Here is a 12,650-nt window from a genome sequence, read left to right as displayed (position 1 = left end):
TCAGCGCCCTCAGCTCCGCACTGCGCAGACGCACGCCGCCGGGCCTCCTAGCTCCCCTCACTGCGCAGACGCACGCCTCGCGCATCGCGGTACGTCACATCCGGCCGCTCTCACCTTAAAGAGCCGTTGGGCATGGGCTGCCTGTCTGCGTCCTAGTAGGGTTCCCATTGGAACCTCCGTCACCGCGAGAATCCCGGGGACTCACGTGACCGCACGAAATCCCGCCCCCGAGTGGCCGGTCCGGTCCGCCCACAGCCCCCGCTGGATGTGACCGCGCTAGTGCCGCCGCCCCGCCGTGCGTTCCCGTCGCCGAGCGGGGTCTGCTGTCAGCGGGTTTAACTGGGTGACGTTGTCCCTTGCGCACGGCAGGAGCTCGCTGGTGCAGCATGAAAGGCTCCGAATGGAAAACGGCAGCCTTCGCACCCAGTCCTCCCCACCCCGCAGCCCTGCTCTTCAGAGGCAAATAGTTCCAACCCTTCAAATTATTTCACCTGGTCCTTGCCTCGGTATTATAAGACAATATGCGAATACTGTTACTTCCCAGTTCCTGGTTTTAAACACTATATGTTTTCGTCTTGGCAGGTATTAACATAATTTTCATTTCACAGATGTAGAGGTTGAGGTCCAGAGGCGTGAAATGACTGTGTAAGGTCCTGCTGTTCTGCAGTGTTTGATTTATTTTTTTAAATATATTTTTATTGATTTCAAAGAGGGAGAGGGTGAGAGAGAAACATCCATGATTAGAGAGGATCATTGATTGGCTGCCTCCTGCACGTCCCCTCCTGGATATCAAGCCCACAACCCAGGCATGTGCCCTTGACAGGGAATAGAACCTGGGACCTTTCAGTCCACAGGCCCACGCTCTCTCCCCTGAGCCAAACCAGCTAGGGCTGTTCTGCAGAGTTTTAGTCAAATTCAGATATTCTGATACCAAAGCTCACACTGCCCACCACAGACTCCCAGTATTACTTAGTAAGCCAGCGACACTCATGACATGCTCTTAGCGCTGTAGTGCAAACCCATTTCCCATCACACTTTTACAAAGTCAAAGAATTAAGCCACTTACCAAAAACCATTGCTCTGGGACTGGCAATGGAGACACTTCCTAGTCAAGTCTCTTATTTCCAAGTACAACAATTCCGTCCCATCCAACCACATTTTTTCATTCAACAAGTGGACACTTCCATTCAGCACGTGTGGATGCATCGCAGGAAGCACAACCTAGAAGACGCATCAGCACTTCAGCTTTCCAGAAATGTGAAGAAATACTATTCTGCCCTGTGGCGCTCACATCCCCAGGGAGAGAAACAGAGTGGCTAATGTCAGCGAAGGCCTTTGGGGAGCATCACCTGCAGACATTCCAAATCGATCATGTTGAGTTAAAGACATCTAGAAAACAGCAGGTGCAGAAAGAAAAAGGTGAACGCAGAAGGTGAAACTCTCATGTGAGAACAGCCCTCCCGCCGAAACCGGTGTGGCTCAGTGGATAGAGCATCGGCCTGCGGACTGAAAAGTCCCAGGTTCAATTTGGATCAAGGGCATATACCTTGGTTGCGGGCACATCCCCAGTGAGGGGGTGTGCAAGAGGCAGCTGATCGATATTTCTCTCTCATCGATGTTTCTCTCTATTCCTCTCTGTAAAAAATCAATTATATATATATATATATATATATATATATATATATATATATATATATATTTTTTTTTTTTTTTTTTTTAAACAAACAAAAAAAAAAAAAAACAGCCCTCCCTCTGCCAGGAGGAAAAGAGACATTTTTACCCCCCGAAAGGGAGTTGAGTCCAGCAGAATTTGTGCAAAGGGACCTTGTTAAAATAACTTCCCTCCTTTAGTCTCCCCATTTTATTGTAGTTACTTCACACTCCTCTCTCTGTCTAACCCAGTATGTAAGCATTTAAGCTGTTGCCTCTTCTTTGGGCCATGTCCTCATGGAGGCTCTCAGGTCACTGTAAAACGTGTGTTGAATAAATGTGTGTGCTTTTCTCTTGTTATCTTTTGGGGTAAATTCAATTCGCAGGCCCAGCCAGAGACCCTAAGGAGGCAGAGGAAAAGTTTTTGCCGCCCCAGCATCAGCTGGGTCACCCATGGCCTTTCAGATAGTCGGCCTGATCACAATAAATAACAAAGAAACTGCTGCCAGGTTATTCTTTTCCCGGGACCCTTACCTCTTGCACCTCGTCTTAATGAGTAATACACTCATTCCCTCTGAATGCACCCTTTGTTTAATCGGCAGCACTGACTCCAGCGCTTTCTTGTCTTTTTGCCTTTCACCTGTGTCTCTGCACCCTGTGGGCTCCATGCAGGCACCTTGCCGTCTTGGTCAGACCCTGGGGCACAGCAGGTGATCAATAAGTGCTTGCTGAGTATCCTTCTATCTCCACCCTGTAAGATGTGCCTTCCTCTCTTTGACTATGGCTATGGATTAATGTCAACCCGTTTCTTAGTCCTATTTTCATCTTTACTTCCCAAATTCCTTCAACCAGGCAGCGAGTGGGAAGTTTTAGGTGCCGTGGGACGCTCCCATTTTCACCTTTTTCTATTCATTAAGGGGGTGCGGGGTGAAACTGAAGTTTCTGGGCAGAAGGAGGCCATGTGGGCCATTGAGTCAACGTGTTTTTTGTAAAGAGGTCCGGCAAAAACGGCGAATTTCCCCACCGGAGCCCCCGAAAGGTTAGGCCGCCGACGCCCGAGAAGAGTGGGCGAGCCTGACCTTTGAGGCAGCGCCGGCGCCGGGGGAAATTCTGACGCCGAGGCCCGCGAGGGGCCGGGGGGCGGCTTCGCCCCTGCGCCCACCGCGTGTGAAATGTACCCCACCCCCGAGCGTGGGCCGCCGGGCGCCGGAAGTGGGCGGGTCGACCCGCAGTGACGTCAGTCCGTTCCATCCGCCTCGGCGCTCGGGATTGGTCGAGCCGGGCCGCAGGGGGCGGGGCGTGAGGGGGCGGGACCGCGGGGCGCGTTGTCTGACGTCGGTCGCTGTGTGCGGTTTCGTCCACCGCCGGCCGGGGCCCCGAGCTCCTTTGTGGCCCCGGGAAGTGTGTGAGCGACGCGGCCCATCACGTTGGGGTTCCCGCCGCACCTGGCCGCCCCGCGGGCCGCCGGGGGAGGCGGTGGGCTGGGAGTGAGAGGCAGGAAGTCGACCTTTCCCACCGCCTCCTCCCAGGTGTACGATACCGCGCATGCGCGAGGGGGCAGGCGGCCCCGAACCTGCTCCGGCCCGGAGTCGGGGGTGTCCGGAGCGTCGCCGCCGGTGCATCCATCACCTCCTTGAGGGCGGAGGCACCGCCGTCTTCTGCTTCTCCGCTCTCGGAAAACACTTAACTGCCATGCTCTGCCCTTCCTGGCATCTTATTTCTGGAAGGAAAGATGAAAATCTGATGAGGCTTTCAGCTTTCAATAATGGGTTATCAAAGCTTTAAAAAAGGGTTTGGCTTAGTGGATAGAGCGTCGACCTGTGGACTGAAGGGGGTCACAGGTTCGATTCCAGTCAAGGGCATGTACGTTGGTTGCAGGGCACATTCCCAGTAGGGGGTGTGCAGAAGGCAACTGATCAATGTTTCTCTCTCATCGATGTTTCTAACTATCTGTAAAAAATCGATAAAATATATTTACAGAAAAAAAAAAAAGCTTTAAAAACACCTTTCCTGCCCGGCCAGCCTGGCTCAGGTTGAGCATGCACCTGTGAGCCAGGTCTGTGGACTCCATCCCCAGGGTGAGGCCTGCAGGAGGCAGCCAATCAATGATTCTCTTTCAATGATGCTTCTCCCCCTCCCTTCCTCTCTGCAATCAATAAAAATATATTTCAAAACAAAACACCTTTCCTTTGTCAAATGTGAATAGCAGCGCCTGCCCAGAAACTCGGCGAGGACCTGCTGAGATTTTACGTAAAACGACAAACCCAAAGGAATTGATATGTTGAGCCCCTTCTCCTTCCTTCCGGTTGAGTTTTTTTATTCTCCTGCTGCTCCCCTGACGTTTTCGGATTCCCGGAATCTCAGCAGCACTCAGCGACCCTGGAGCCAGGCCAGCGCTCCTCTCAGTGGGCAGAGCGCCCAGCTTTCCATCCAGCAGGACACATTGGGGTCGGGCCGAGGGCCCTGACTCCCCGCCCTTGCCCTTGGTGCGTGTTTCCCTCTTCTTGAGGCTCGCTTACTCTGCAGATGGGCAAGCCATGCCTGCTGCCAAGGTGAGGACAGAAGATGTGGGCGACGTCTTGCATGTCTGCATAGTCCTGTGGGTCTGCTGACTTGGGCAGTGCCCTCCCATGTAGGGGATTGAGGTCAGGTCCTTCTGCACTGTCTCCTGTCTTATCTTCCATTCTCACCTCTCCCCCACTCACATACCCGGGACTCTGCCTCCTTCATGCTTCCGCCGTTTCCTCTCCTGGAATGCCCCCTGCTTCCGTGCCACTTGTCCATGTGTTATCCACGCTGGAAATCCCCGTCCCAGGGCCAGTCCCTCCAGGGATCTTTCTCTGTAGATTCTACTTAGGACAGTTCTTTGCCCTGATCTCAGTTATTTGTGTAAACTTCTTTATTCCCCTCTAGGCTGTGAAGGCTGCTGGGATGGTGCCTTATCTATGTATGCCTCACAAGACAAAAAACAAAAACTCAGCATTTACTGTGTGCCCGTCATGCCGGGCACTGCTGAGAAAGCTCGTCTCATGGAGCATATGTCCTTTCGGGAGGAGGCAAACCATTGGCAGTGAAAACGGTACCGGGGGTCAGGCCGGTAGTGTCAGACTGGACCCGGGTTCAGCAACCTCAGGATTTGAGTTCAGGCTAAGAGAGATCCAGAGCCCAGGTCAAGCTCTAGGAGAGAGTTTACTGAGAAGGGCACAGAGGGGGAGTGAGCTGTGGGAGAACTGGGCCCAGGAAACCAGTGACAGAGACCAAAGGGCCCTGGGAGCTCAGGAGAGACAGACACGATGGGCCCTGGGGAGGGCAGGTGGGCGTGCTCCACAGAGAAAGTCGATGCTTACCTGAGGTCTCAGGGGGGATTCCAAGGGTCATCAGTCCGCGCAGCTGGTCCCCAGGCCGCCATGGCATTGTTGTCAGGTGCTGCTGCTTGTCTGGGCCCGGAGCTGAAACACAACTGCGCACAGGTGCTGACACACAATTTGGTGTTCCCCTCCAAGGGCCTCACCCTCACGACCAGCAGCACCGGCGGGAAAGGCCAGGGGGGGTCTGACCCGCAGGACCCCACATCCAGGGGAGGGACGCTCACCTGGGGGCTGGTCCTTGTTTCCCAGTTTTGCCCCTTGTTGCTAGGCACCCGGGGCTTTCCGCCTGTGACCTTCTGCCCTGGCCCATCCTCCTCGCTCTGCTCTTGTCTATCTGACTTCTCACTGCAAAAACATGAACCAACGCACTGAGAGCCACATGTGCTGGGGTGACGTGCTTGATGGAGGAGCATAAAGGGGAGAGAGCAGATGGAGAATGGGAAGGGCTGTTCTTTCAGAGAGCGGCCCAGGAAGGCTTTTTCTGGGGAGGAAACCTGAGGAGGAGGAGGGAGCAGGTCCCAGAGAACGTGGGAGGGAGAGCATTTCAGAGGAGGGAACAGCACAGGGAGCAGGAGGGCCTGTGGCGCCTTAAAGAACAGCAAGCCAGGGCCCAGCCTGTGTGGCTCAGTGGTTGAGCATCGACCTCGGAACCAGGAGGTCGGGGTTCCATTCCCGGGCAGGGCACAGGCCCAGGTTGCGGGCTCCATCCCCAGCTGCGGGTGTGCAGGAAGGAGGCAGCCGATCAATAATTCTCTCTCATCATTAATATTTTTTTAATTTTTTTAAATTTTATCATCATTAATATTTGTATCTCTCTTTTCCTCTCCCTTTCTCTCTTCATAAAATCCATAAGATATATCTTTAAAAAAAAAAAGAACAGCAAGCAAGGGAGACAGCCTGGAGGCGGTGGCAGGACTCAGAGCAGAAGTAGGTGGGTCAGATCATGTACACTTGTGTTCGATCTTCAGTAAATTTGTGTTAAATTGAGCTTGTTAACTTGATGAGGGCTAGAGCATGATGATAGTAACCATGGAACTTGGAAATTATATAGACCCAGGAGGCATGTATAAAATATTCAGAACTATACACATGTACGTGGGAACTCTTTAGTGTGGCAACATTTAACTGAAAGAAATATTTTTTTAAATATATTGATTTTTTTTACAGAGAAGAAGGGAGAGGGATAGAGAGTTAGAAACATCGATGAGAGAGAAACATGGATCAGCTGCCTCCTGCACACCCCCTACTGGGGATGTGACTGCAACCAAGGTACATGCCCTTGACCGGAATCGAACCTGGGACCTTTCAGTCCACAGGCTGACGCTCTATCCACTGAGCCAAACTAGTTAGGGCTGAAAGAAATCTGAATGAAAACCAGTGGGTCAGGCAGTGATTTCCCATCGGCATGTAAACCCTGAGGAGGAAGCAGATCTCACGGAGGAAGAGGTGGCTGGCACAGGAGTGGGATGGTCTGGTGTTTAAACTGACGACCTCTGAAAGGCTCACAGGGAAACAAAACGCATGTCTTGACGCTGTCTTGCCTCTTTTGGGGGGTGGGGGGATATATTTGACTGCTAGTTGACAAGAGGGGAGCTTATGGAACAATTGGAGAGATTTCCATATTTATAATTTCCTTCCTGAGGGCTATGTCACTGCTGGGGGCCGGGAGCCGGCATGGCACCAGCAGGCAGGGCCGGCCTTGGGCGCAGTCACCAGATGCAGCAATGGCATTCATTGGAGCGGAACTGCTCTGTGCACAGTGCGGCCCGAAGCACACGCTCCCCTCGGTGGATGCGACCACACTCTCCCCAGCGGAATTAAGGATGCAGCCCCGGCTGGTGTGGCACAGTGGGTTGGAGCGTCACCCCATGAACCAACAGGTGGCGGGCTTGACTCCTGGGTATGTCAGGGAACATGCTCAGGTTGTGGGTTTGATCTTCGATTGGGGTGAGAGTGGGAGACAACCGATCCATGTTTCTCTCTCTTCCTCTCTCCTCCTCTCCCTCTTAAAAAATACAGAACACTTGTTTACGTCCATGCTCCGGTTTTTTATTTTTATTTTGCAGTTAGTCTGGCTCCCTCCAAAGGCGGCTACTTCGGGCCATTGATCCTGCTCCTGATAACGTGTCTTGAAGCGGATGAGCGATCAGCTTCTGGGCACTCATTCGCGTCGATGAGATCAATGTGGTTTCCGGGGCGGCTCTCAAACCACCGAGCTGACGGTCTCGTGGCGCTGAGTCAACGCTTCTTTTGATTCATTCACAGGAGTGAGCAGGCCCGATGCAGAGCCTCTGAGTCAGTCAGATCGCCTGGGCCAAGGTCACGGGAGCCGGGAGGGAGCGGGAGGATGAGTCTGGGCTGCATCCCCGGCTTCTCCTTCCCTCACACGGGGCGGAGTGAGTGTGTGCGCCCGCCGAGGCCGGCCTGTCTGGGTTCAAGCCCAGCTCTGCCCCTTGCTGGCTGTGACCCTGGACAGCCACCTGTGAGGATAGTAACACGGAACGTGGAGATCATATAGGCCCAGGAGACACGTGTAAACTCTTCAGAACTATACACACGTACGTGGGAGCTCTGGTTTAGTGTGGCAACCTTGACCTGGGAGAAATCTGAATGAAAACCAGTGGTTCAGGCAGTGATATCCCATCGGCATGTAAATCCGGAGGAGGAGGTGGATCTCACGGAGGAAGAGATGGCTGGCACAGGAGTAGGATGATCTGGTGGGTAAACTGACGACCACTGAAAAGCTCACAAGGAAACTAATGCATGTCCTGGTGTTGTCTTACTTCATCCAGGGCCTTGAAGACAGGGCTGGCCGGCGGGGTACCATCAGGCGAGGGGGCTCCTGGAGCTGAAGCCAGCGCCTGGCCCAGGGGGAGCGCCCCACTGCTGCCCCGACACTGGCTCGGTTACTCCAGCTCGCTCAGCTCTGTTTCTTTCACGTTAGAAGAGTCACAATAGTTCTTTTAAAATTATTATTATGTTTTTTAATCCTCACCTGAAGATATGTTTCCATTGATTTTTACAGAGAGTAGGAGGGAGAGAGAGAGGAGCATTGATGTGAGAAAGACCATCGACTGGCAGCCTTCACACACACCCTGTCCAGGGCCGGGATCGAGCCTACAACCAAGGTGCACGCCCTTGACCGGAACCGAACCCCTTCAGTTCACAGGCTGATGCTCTTTCCACTGAGCCAAACCAACGAGGGCATAACAATAGTTTTTTGTTTTTGTTTTTTTAATCCTCACCCGAGGATATTTTCCCATTGATATTTAGGGAGTGGAAGAGAGAGGGAAAGACAGAGAGAAACATGGATGTGAGAGAAACATATGGATTGGCTGCTTCCTGCACGAGCATGAATTTTCATGCACTGAGCCTCTAGTAGTCAATGAAAATAAAACAAAATCCATTCCATGGCTGAAGATTTAGAAGGCGATGAGACATATTATCACTAAACTTGCTAAACTGTTGATGTTCACTTGGGGTCGTCGCTGATGTAGCCTGGGGAGCCTGCGTGGACAAGATGACATGTTTGCCGCCTCAGAGCAAAGGAAATGTGTGCCAAGAGGACCCTGTGGCTGGTCAGAGAGCAAGTGCCTTCGCCCCGACCATCTCATCCAATAAGAGCCGCATCGCCCCCTGCAAACAGTGGGGAGCTGGGCCTTCAGCAGCGCGTCTGAGTGGAGCGGAGTCTGTGGCTGGCGAGGTGTCTGGAGGGTCTCCGCTCAGGGAGGGCTTGAGGGTGCCTGTGGCTGGTGTGAGGTGTCTGGAGGGTCTCCGCTCAGGGAGGGCTGCAGCCCACCAGCTCGCCCCGAGAGCTGATGACTGTGCTGGGAAACTGCGTGTCATTCTCAGGGGCGGCGACAGCTCCGCCCACAGAGGAGCCGCACCAGGCGGTGAGGAGCAGCCCTGAGCTCCGTGGGCGGCAGGGCGATGTCACACGGGGTCACACACAGACACCGCCTGCCCGCGGGGCGGCCGCTCGCTCGGAGCGTGCCCGGCTGCAGGGGGTCAGCGGAGGCCGGGGTGCGGGGTGGGGCCGCTCTGGAGGAGCCGGGCAGTGTTTCCTCCTCTGCCACCCGCTGTGGGCGGAGTCCCCGCTGCCGGTCTGAGCGGCGGGAAGGGCGTCTCAGAGCCTCCGGCTCCGAACGACCACGGGCCGGGCGCCAGCTCAGGGCCTGGCTTCGCTGTCTCCTTCGCTCCTCGCTCGGGGAGGAGGGAGAGCTGTCTGTAAAGGGGGTTCGAAGGACGGAGACTGAGGGCGTTAAGAGACCTGCGTGAGGTCACATGACCACCCGTGTCCTGAGCCTCGATGCCATCCGTCAGCCGACAGGGAACGTGGGCATTCCCCACAGGCACCCCCTGCTGCCCCCAAGGCATAGGGGGCGGGTGGTAAAATTGGGGTAAAGGCAGCAGACCAAACCCACATGAGACAGCACTTTACACCTGCTAAAATGGTGTGATCAATTCCTTTTTTTTTTTTTTTTTTAATATATTTTATTGACTTTTTACAGAGAGGAAGGGGGAGAGATAGAGAGCTAGGAACGTCGATGAGAGAGAAACATCGATCAGCTGCCTCTTGCACAACCCCCACCGGGGATGTGCCCGCAACCAATGTACATGCCCTTGACCGGAATCGAACCTGGGACCTTTTGGACCGCAGACCAACACTCTACCACTGAGCCAAACCGGTTTCGGCTCAATTCCTTTTCTAAAGTATATTTTTTATTGATCCAAGAGAGGAAGGCAGAGGGAGATAGAAACAACTATGATGAGAGAGAATTATGGATCAGCTGCCGTCTGCAGGTCCCACACTGGGGATCGAGCCCACAGCCAGGCGTGTGCCCTGACCTGGGAGCCGTGACCTCCTGCTTCATAGGTCGACGCTCCACCACTGAGGCCCGCCGGCCGGGCGATACCTTTATTTTCATTAAAATGAATAACACGTGGCAGCGAGGACATGGAGACTTTGAAACCCTCATGCGTCGCCGGTGGGAATGTAAAAGGTGCAGCGACTGTGGAGGACAGCCTGGCAGTTTCCCCAAAAGTGAAGTAAAATCCGGGTGGTGCCCGCCTCCACGCCCCGCACACACTCAGAGAGCGGGACCAGCCCTGGCCGAGGGCTGAAGGCTCTGGTGGGATTCGGGCCGAGGGCACGGGTCTCGATTGCAGGACATGCTTCTCTCTGTCTGTCTCTCCCCTGCGCCCCCTCCCCCCAAAAAACCAATGGGAAAATACCCTGGAGTGAGGATTAACACAACACTTTTTTTAAGAGAGAACCGGAAACACATGTCCACACAAACACCTGCGCACAGGTGTCCACCGCGACATTGCGAGCAGGAGTCGAGAAGTGGCAGCAGCTCAGACGGCCCTCAGCCCAGCGGGGCAGAGTGTGGTGCAGCCAGGCCGTGGATGGTGACTCGTCCGAGGAGGAGTGGTCCAGGAGAGGGTGCGGATGGACTGAGAACACATCCTGTGCGATGGCGTTTATATGAGACTAGAGGCCTGGCGCAGGAAGATTCCTGCAAGGACAGGGCTTCCGGCTCCATCAGCCCTGGATACACTGTGGCTCCATCAGCGACGAGAGCCAGGGGGCAGCGCAGTGCACACGGGCTGGCCCTCCCTCTGAGGCCGGTGTCACCCCTCTCCTCTCAAAGAGTTACAGAAAGGGACAAAGTCTCTTCACCAAAGTCACCTTGAACATACCCAACTGCAGAGAGTGCTTCCAAGAAGGTCTGAAATGCCATCGGCTGAGGGGTTTGGGGTCAGCAGACACCCAGCGGGCTCCCCACAGGGCTGGCGGGGATTTCCCAGAGGCCCCGCCCCCGCTGAGTCACCCGGCGCCCCTGGGTGTCTAACCTGTCAGGCTTTCTCCTCTCAGATCAGAGCTCTCGCTGCTCCAGAGACAGTCCGGACAGCTCCTCCGCAGCGCCGTCTCCAGGTTGGTGGTCCGGGGCGGACAGGGGTCCGGCCGGGGTGAGGATGGAGGGAGGCTTTGTTGACTTTGTGGCATTTCTACACGTTTCCCCGTTCTAATTGCTAACATCCTCTCTCCCCTCGCTACGAAATAGAGATCAAATACACATCGCAAAAGAGATTTTTTTTTCCTGTGTCCTCCATAGATTTGTGACTCTATGAGCTTCAAATCTCAAAAGGAGCAGATACATCTGCTAAGAAAATGGGCACAGCATAGGGAGGATAGCCAGTGCTTTTGTGATAACGATGTGTGGTGCTGGGTGGGTGGGTACCGAGCCCACCGGGGGGGCCTTTGTGAGTGACATGAATGTCTGACCACTGTGGTGTCACCTGAAACCGACAGAATGGTGAATGTCACATGTAACGGAACATTTTAAAAGTGTTTTTCTTAAATATATATATATTTTATTGATTTTTTTTTACAGAGAGGAAGGGAGGGGGATAGAGAGTCAGAAACATCGATGAGAGAGAAACAACGATTCAGCTGCCTCCTGCACACACACCCCCCATACTGGGGATGTGCCCACAACCAAGGTGCATGCCCTTGGCCGGAATGGAACCTGAGACCCTTCAGTCCGCAGGCCGACGCTCTACCGCTGAGCCACACCGCTAGGACAGCTGAGAAGTTTCGATGTGAGGATGAGGTGGTTGGCATTGCCCGGCTGTGGACGCACAGGGGAAGACGGGGTGTCTTCTCCTGGAGCCGATAGGGAGGTGTCCCCTCCCCACAGTCTCAGCCCCGAGGGGCAGCCGGCAGCCGGCATGTGGACATCTGGATGCCAGTGCTAAGCAGCCAAGAAAGTCCCCAAAAGTTCTGCTGTGGTGACTTCTGTGTTCTGGCAAATCGTGCCGGGCAGCGCCCCTCCGGCCCAGGGAGCAGGCACGGCAGACATGTGTGCAGGGAGCTGGTCCCCACAGGGACGTCCCTGGGAATGGCTCCCTCTCCTGATGGACTGTCCCCGACACCTCCGGGCGAAGGGCCCCCTCTCCTGTGACTGTCCCTCCGGGCGAAGGGCCCCTCTCCTGTGACTGTCCCTCCAGGCGAAGGGCCCCTCTCCTATGTGACTGTCCCTCCGGGCACAGGGCCCCTCTCCTGTGTGACTGTCCCTCCGGGCGAAGGGCCCCTCTCCTGTGACTGTCCCTCTGGGCGAAGGGCCCCTCTCCTGTGACTGTCCCTCCGGGCGCAGGGCCCCTCTCCTATGTGACTGTCCCTCCGGGCGCAGGGCCCCTCTCCTGTGACTGTCCCTCCGGGTGAAGGGCCCCCTCTCCTGTGACTGTCCCTCCGGGCACAGGGCCCCCTCTCCTATGACTGTCCCTCCGGGCACAGGGCCCCCTCTCCTGTGACTGTCCCTCCGGGCACAGGGCTCCCTCTCCTGTGACTGTCCCTCCGGGCGAAGGGCCCCTCTCCTGTGACTGTCCCTCCGGGCGAAGGGCCCCTCTCCTGTGACTGTCCCTCCGGGCGAAGGGCCCCTCTCCTGTGACTGTCCCTCCGGGCGAAGGGCCCCTCTCCTGTGACTGTCCCTCCGGGCGCAGGGCTCCCTCTCCTGTGACTGTCCCTCCGGGCGAAGGGCCCCTCTCCTGTGACTGTCCCTCCGGGCGCAGGGCCCCTCTCCTGTGACTGTCCCTCCGGGCGAAGGGCCCCTCTCCTGTGACTGTCCC

General features: G+C 55.2%; 1 protein-coding gene across 1 annotated transcript in view; it reads left to right on the top strand.

The window, feature by feature from the left end:
* Positions 1-4,187: 4,187 nt before the first annotated feature.
* Positions 4,188-12,650, top strand: part of TNFRSF9 (TNF receptor superfamily member 9) — a 19,441-nt gene continuing 10,978 nt past the window's right edge. Inside the window, exon 1 of the mRNA XM_036460835.2 lies at positions 4,188-4,202. Coding sequence (XP_036316728.1) covers positions 4,188-4,202 — 15 coding nt within the window. The remainder of the gene's footprint in view (positions 4,203-12,650) is intronic.

Source organism: Pipistrellus kuhlii, unplaced genomic scaffold, assembly GCF_014108245.1.
Source record: "Pipistrellus kuhlii isolate mPipKuh1 unplaced genomic scaffold, mPipKuh1.p scaffold_m20_p_34, whole genome shotgun sequence".
NCBI lineage: Eukaryota > Metazoa > Chordata > Mammalia > Chiroptera > Vespertilionidae > Pipistrellus > Pipistrellus kuhlii.
Note: the sequence above shows the minus strand (reverse complement) of the source record. Positions and strands in the feature narration are given on the sequence as shown.